Source organism: Gekko japonicus, unplaced genomic scaffold, assembly GCF_001447785.1.
Source record: "Gekko japonicus isolate JY-2015 unplaced genomic scaffold, Gekko_japonicus_V1.1 scaffold1795, whole genome shotgun sequence".
NCBI lineage: Eukaryota > Metazoa > Chordata > Lepidosauria > Squamata > Gekkonidae > Gekko > Gekko japonicus.
The window spans coordinates 64,993-72,190 of NW_015165875.1; the positions used below are offsets into that span (position 1 = coordinate 64,993).

Genomic DNA, 7,198 nt, shown 5'->3' on the forward strand with positions numbered 1-7,198 from the left:
TTAATTCGACTGGGGGGGGGGGGCTCGGAAGGCTCCGGTGTCTCCAAACTGGCCTGCCATTCATCCGCTTGCTGTCAAGGAGGAAACGACGTCATCAACAAGAAACTCACTTCAGTCAAAAAAACAGAAAGGCAAAATCAGAGGGAAGGAACAACTGGGAGGAGGCGGCTTTCCGGGAGTATTTCTAACGCCAAGGTGTGGAAGGAAGATCCAAAGGCCACGTGTCCGGTCGTTCCCCACACCGATGCCGTCATGCGCTCGTTTCCTCTACCCAGAGACAAGAAAGCAATCGACACCAAAGTACGACGTGGCCAAAAGCTTCCTCCACACAGACGTGTTTTTGGTTCCAGACTGGGAAGCGGTGCATCCATCCTGAGGAAACACCAGACGCTCTTGAGTAGTGGCATGAGTTCGGGAGTCTGGTAACAGCAGCCTGCACTTTGCTCCCTCCCCAATATATTTCATAACGCTTTCAACATCAATCAAGTACCAGGAGCCAAGCTCTGTATACCGGGCAGGCAGGGAACACGCAGAGTGACTGACGGTCAGGTTCTTGCTCAGGGAACACAGTGCTGGTCGTCCCCTGTACGGGTGTAGAGTGTGGCAGAGCTGGGCCAGGGGCGTGGCACTCTCTTTTTAAGTGCTGTGTGCAATACTAGCGCTCAGATTTCCCACGACATGTCCATGGAAGCAGCTCCAACATCCACCGGTGCAGTGGCCAAGGACTAGTCGTAGCGTCCTTTAATCATCATGTTCAGCAAGGGACCCACCTGCACAAAAGCCAGAAGAAGAAAACACAAACACACACCCGTTACTAACAGCAGAAATGAGGCCCTGACAAAGCCTGCCCAGTTGCCGAACTGCAGTCTTAGAGCGGGACACATCTCCACGGTCATAAGTCTGGGATTCAGAATCCAGCATCCTTGCCAAGACTCTTCACCCAAGGTCATAGGTCTGGGATTCAGAATCCAGCATTCTTGCCAAGACTCTTCACCTAAAACATAGCAGCACTGCTTAAGAGCCCCAGCGGTTCCCCCAACACCCAAACCTAATCACCTGCAACAGGAAATCTGCCTGTGTCCTACGGATACACACAGAGCCGGCTCACTCACTAGGCGAACTAGGCACTCGCCTAGAGTGTGCCGGCCCTTAGGGGCACCAAACTGGCACCCCTCCTCCCCGCTGTCCTGGTTCAGCTGCTAACACTTTGAGTTTTAAACATGTTATGACCTTTCTGATGATACAAACACCAATTCCACCAAAGAACTTAGCCCTCTGGGCACAGAAGGGTCACTCAGCTGAGTCAAAGAAGAATCTAAGTAGGGGGCTATTACACAAGGACACTCAAGTTGCAACTGACTTATGGCAACCCCAGCAAGGAACTCTCAAGGCAAGTGAGAAGCAGTGGTTGTTTGTGACTGTGAATGCCTTCCTTTGCAGAGTCTTCCTTGGTGGAAGCCAGGTGTGCAAAGCAGGCAAAGTTACAAAAGCAAAAGTGAGTGTTAAGAGCATGGGTGCCAGGGGAATGGGAGGTCCGGGGTACAGATCCAATTAACGGGTCCGAGCCATGGTGGGCGCACGGGGGGGGGGACCAGAAGGGATCTTCGCCTAGGGTGCAAAATAAGCTGGGGCCGGCCCTGGATACACAGAAAACTTCAAGGTTTTTCTCAGTAACCATACACCAGTTTCATCTCTCAACAGATTCAAGGGCCTCTTTTCCAAAGAGCATGTTTTAAAGATCATTTCCAGCTCTTCTGAAACCTGCAAGCTAAACAGTTCTCTAGGTGAGAAGGGATCAGTTTTATATGTCTCTCTCCTCCTCCCAAACAGGTATCCGAATCAGGAAGCAGGGGAACCCAACATGGAAACCTATGTCCAGAATGTGCCTCCCCACCTGTTACATCTGCTCAGGACGCGTGCCATTTCAAATGAAGGAACACACACACACTCATCCTGAACACGTGAGCTGAATCTCGCTGAGACCATAAGAAGCCCCTGAAGGCGAGCGATGGAGTCCACTCGGATGAATGGCCTCTGAGGCCGTATTCCCGGAAGTGCCAACAAGGGTAGCCACAATGCCACAAGCATGTTTCCACAGCCCCGTCCCGTCTGGGATGCAGAGGGCTGCTGCTCCTCTCAGGCTGGCCCCCTCTCAACAGTGGCCAAGAAACGGAGATCCTGCCTTCTCCCGCGTGGCTCCCTCAGAGAGCGCCACCCTTCCACGTGCCCCAGCCCCTCGAGGCACGGCCTGCTGTGACGGCCCGGGGCCCCAGAATCCTGTCTCAGGGCCTTGTGGGTTCATCAGGCTCTTTTCATCTGCCTTTAAAGGCCGGCAGCCTTGTTGCCTCTCTCTCCCCCTCAAAGTAGAACAGCTTCCGTGTTTACAAGGAATGCGTTTTGCATCTCTCCTCCTTTCCTCTAAGCAAAAGGACTTGAGCTCGTTTTCAGAGACCCGATGCAGAAATGCGCAGACCGAGTTCTGTTGTTTTATTTTGATGTTTATGGAGATGTCAAATTTCAGTCCTCCAAAAGGGCCCCGTCCAGTGTTCCCTCTAAGGTGAGTTAGTGTGAGCTAGCTCACAGTTTTTTAGCCTCTGGCTCACACATTTTTGTCTCAGTTCAGGAAGGATGGCTCCAGAGCAAAGTAATTTATGCAGTAGCTAAATTGCTTGCTCACAACCCTAATGCCAGTAGCTCACAAGGTAGAATTCTTGCTCACAAGACTCCACAGCTTAGAGGGAACATTGGCCCCATCCCAAAAGGTTTTGGGTAAAATGCTGAAGACACTATTAGAGCCTTACTTTGATATATATATCAAAAGCCACAATCCAAGCTTTGTGGCAGCCTGATTTCCAAAACAAAAAAACAAACCCCGCCTCCTGCTCAGCCTTCCCACACACCCCAGGAACCAGAAAAGGGGCTCCAGACTCAGCCCCCCACATCTTCCCAGGACTGTTCTGCACCTCTTGTGGGTTCCCGAGGGCCTCGCCCAGCATCTTCTCAATGTTCCTCATTATCGCCACTTTCTGGTGAGCCTTTAGGGGATACTCAATCCTTTTGGGGGTTGGGGCACCCTGGAAACAAAAAGACGTGCATGTTAGCAGCCTCGGAAATACGCCTGGCCCCATTCTCAAAAGAGGGGGGGTGTCTCAATCTCCAGGAAGCTTCCTCCCCCCCCCCCAAAAAAAAAAAAAAATCCCCAAGGGGATGAGTGGATTTATTTTTCCTGAAAGAGGGCATCCTGCTGGATTTCCAAGAGCCCAGTTTCAGATATTGCACAAAACTATTCTGACAGTTGGCAAGTCACAAATACCGGTTTGGGGAAAGGCCTCCATAAACCAGAGTGAGTCTAAGCAGAGTTTCAACCACAAGAACTGCACACCTCCCATGTCCCATGTCCTCAGTGACACAAGAGTGGAATAAGAATGCTGTGTCTGTCTGGAGCAACTTTTGGAAAAACAGCTTGGAGAATGATAGAGACAGCAAACAGGATAGGCTATAATGCAGCATGCTGTCAGCAAGCTGCCAATTGTCTTCTGCTTTCGCTTTCATACGCATTCCTTTTTGTGCGCTTAATTGCTTCACAGCAGCAACGTGTATCTCTCAAGGCCGCAGGAGGAGAGTCGCTGGATAGTTGCTTGGGTTATCTCACGGAGGTGCCGTGGGAAGAGTATCTGTTATGCTTAGTGGTACCGTTCGTTCTCAGGCCGACTGGCGCGCGGGGGAAGTCCCGAAATTGGGCCTCGCTTGCTTGAATGCACTATAACCTCTCATGCTCTTTGATTCCTCGTCATTCCTAACAGTGATCCTGTCAATGCATCTTCAGCTTCAATAAAAGTAAAACCTTTCTACAAGTGTGTACTTCGTTGTGGCTGTGGGGACCTGACACATGCAGGCTGAACGAATCACAGGATGCAATCGCATCTTTTAAGAGCCCGAGAGTGATGGCAGCGATTTCCAGAGGGCACAGAAGGGGAAGAACAGAGATACAGATTTCAAAGGACTTCTGATGCTCTACACAAACAGCAGCAATTTAAATTTCTCAGAGATTTAAGATGAGGAAAATCAGACATATTTTGGAGTATCCTATTTAGGTTTAATATGTATATAGATTCTGACTGGGCGACTGTTTGAACATTAACAAAAGCAAAAGATTTAGCAAAAAACTTTGTAAGTTGAGTAAGATTGCTTTCTCCATTTATATTTCTATGTTTTATTAATGGTGTGTTTTATGAAATATAACTTTTATGATATTTGTTGACATGAATGGTTTGAATTCTTCCATAAAAAGATGGAAATTTACTCAACTATTGAAAAAAGAGTGAGCAAATATGTTTTTCTTTCAGGAGACACATATGAGAAAAGATGAGTGGCAAAAATTCTTAGGGCCCCCTTTCTGAAAGTATGAGAGTGTGAGATAAATTAGGGCAGCTTGTGATACCAAAATTAACAGCTGTGGGCCAAGAATTACCACAAGCCTCAAGTTCATCTCGAAAAGCCTTATGAAATATTTATGTTGCAATTACAAGAATTGACCCATGGCCACATTGCTGGGGGGGGGGACTTTAACAAGTTTCAAGACGTTTCTCTAGATCTTTTGTTTTCTCAGCTAAAGTAAGACTGTTACCTAAGATCATCTTATGGGCACTTGGAGGTTTTTTAACTTCTCAGAACTCCTCTACACAACATTTATTTGAGAATTGCTCCCCCCCCCCACCCAGTCTCACTAACGGTGGTATTTAAAAAAAAGAACGCAGAAACTGACATTATGAAATTTGCAGATTATGTCCCCCCCATTAATAATAGAATGGAGATAATAAGAGGAAAGAGATGTTTAGAAGCTGTTATTTGTTGCAGAATGAGAAAGATTTTAAACAAGCAGAATTAATACTTAAGAAATACTTTAGGTGGCTTCCGGTCTGGCTCCCGCGCATGGCGGACGCTTCCTCGGGTCGTTCCCGAGGGCGCCTCGCCCGCCCGCGGTGGAGGAGGGAATCCGCGCGAGCGGAGACCCGAACGAGCCCCTCAGAAGAGAGGAGCTCGGATCCGGGGCGCTTTAGGGCGCACTAGGGGGGAGTCGCTCTTTCGGCCGAGAGGTCGGAGAGCGAGGCTCCCGCCATGCCCTGCCCCAATGGACCTTGCTGCGTGAGCGACCCCGAACGGGGTTTAGCGGAGCCACCAGACGTCACCGAGTGATAAAGCGACCATCCGGAAAAATTGAAAAGAAAAAGAAAAGATCGGCTTAACTGTGAGTTGTCAAAATGCAGAGAAAAAGAACTGAAAATTGTTTTCCCCCCCCTCCCAGCGAAAAAGGCGAAGAGGTTAATCCTCCATCTATACAAGCGAAAAAGAAAAGGAGGGGGGGGGATGAATTGAGCGGACAGTGATGTTTTCCTTTGATGTATTTGAAAGCGAGAAACTTGTCTCTCTGGAGCACATTTTAAGAACTTTCTAAAAGTAAACAAAAAAGAAAAGATGTCGGAGCTGGGCAAAAGCGAGCGGAGAAGAAGGGAGGGACTTCCGTCTGGGCCTTTGTTTGTGTGCAAGAGCCGGCTGTTGAATGTTTGGACTGTTTATGGCTGTGAATCCGACGGGAGTTTTGCAAAAAAGATACGTTGGAATTGTGACAGCGAGAAGTGCCTGATAAGCGCTTATAAGTCAACAATTGCGAGGAGGACCCACAGAGAGTCTGGGAGCGAATATAAAAGCGAAAATGAAATTGACACCCTTCTCGAAAATGGGGACCTCCGGGGCATGAAAGGAAGAGGATTTATAGTACATGAACTGAGCGTATTAACAACAACCCGAAGGAGGATCTAACAAGCCGGAAGGAGAAGACAACAGAGGAAGCTCCTCCACGTCAGCGATAGTAAAAGTACCCAGCACGCAAAGAAGCGGTTCTGAATGTGCACAGAAGAGACCCTTTTTATTAACAGAATCTCAAAGGAACATTACTAACATACTAACAGAGAATACATGTAACAGGACTAAGAAAAGAAGTTTGGCAACACACAGAAGAAGCCCAAGAAGATTAATTGGACATTACTAACAGTTTAATTTACCAGTTTATATATCACTCAGCTTTCTCTTTCTCCCACTGTCTACCCCTCCCTTTTTTCTTTTAAGCGAAATACCTCCCCTTTTTAGGGGAGCCAATAAAACCTTTATTAAAAAAAAGAAAAGAAATACTTTAGGTATAATGTTACTCCTGATTTGAGCTGGACTACAATTTGGGATGCTGGAAAGGCAGTGATTAACAGCACATTCCTACAAAAATGTATTAAAATAAAAAAGTCAGAAAGAAAAGAACAAAAGTTATCTGAATGGGTGGTATGACTTCTGAGGCCATGTGGTTTCATGGGGGGAAATCGAATAATGCTCCTGTACTATTCAGGTTACTCTAAAAACTTGGGAAGATATGATGTAAAATAAAGTCCGTATGGTGACTTGCCTGCCTGGTGCGAAGGTAGCGGACATTACGCGTGTTTTAAATAGGCTGGTAGATAGTGCTGGGGAGGAGCCAGTGGTCGTGGTACATGTCGGCACCAAAGATGTGGGGAAATGCAGTCGTGAGGTCCTGGAGGAGAAATTTAGGCTGCTGGGCAGGAAACTTAGGTCCAGGACTTCCAAGGTAGCTTTCTCAGAAGTGCTACCTGTTCCACGCACAGGGCTGGAGAGACAGGCACAGATCAGGAGTCTCAATGTGTGGATGAGACGATGGTGTACAGGGGAAGGGTTCAAGTTAGTTAGGCACTGGGATGCTTTTTGGAACAAGAGGGAGCTGTACAGGCGAGACGGTCTCCACTTGTCCCGAGAAGGAACCAGGCTGCTGGCGCTTAAAAACAAAAAGGTGGCAGAGCAGTTTTTAAACTGAATATTGGGGGAAAGCCGACAGGAGATGAAAAGTCTTTGGTTCGGGTTGGCTCATCTCAGAGAGATGAGGGGGTACCTGTTGCTTTTCTATAGGGAGGTGGATTGAAATTGTCCACTGAGACCATGGCTAGTGACATGGACTGCCTGACAAGGTCTCGAGATGATAGCAAGAGGAAGGTTGCAGGCTTAACTTGTATGGGAAATTATAGCTGTTTCTATACAAATGCTAGAAGTGTCTGAGGTAAAATCGGGGAGTTGGAGTGCTTGGTGTCGGAGGGGAAAATAGACATTGTGGGTATTTCAGAAACTTGGTGGGATGAGGAAA

General features: G+C 47.7%; 1 protein-coding gene across 1 annotated transcript in view; it reads right to left on the reverse strand.

Moving 5' to 3' along the window:
- Positions 1 to 15: 15 nt before the first annotated feature.
- HIF1AN (hypoxia inducible factor 1, alpha subunit inhibitor) overlaps positions 16 to 7,198 on the reverse strand; it is a 19,650-nt gene continuing 12,467 nt past the window's right edge. The window contains exons 7-8 of the mRNA XM_015411274.1: positions 2,964 to 3,074; positions 16 to 770 (exon numbers count right to left, since the gene is read on the reverse strand). Coding sequence (XP_015266760.1) covers positions 726 to 770; positions 2,964 to 3,074 — 156 coding nt within the window. The 3' untranslated portion in view covers positions 16 to 725. The remainder of the gene's footprint in view (positions 771 to 2,963; positions 3,075 to 7,198) is intronic.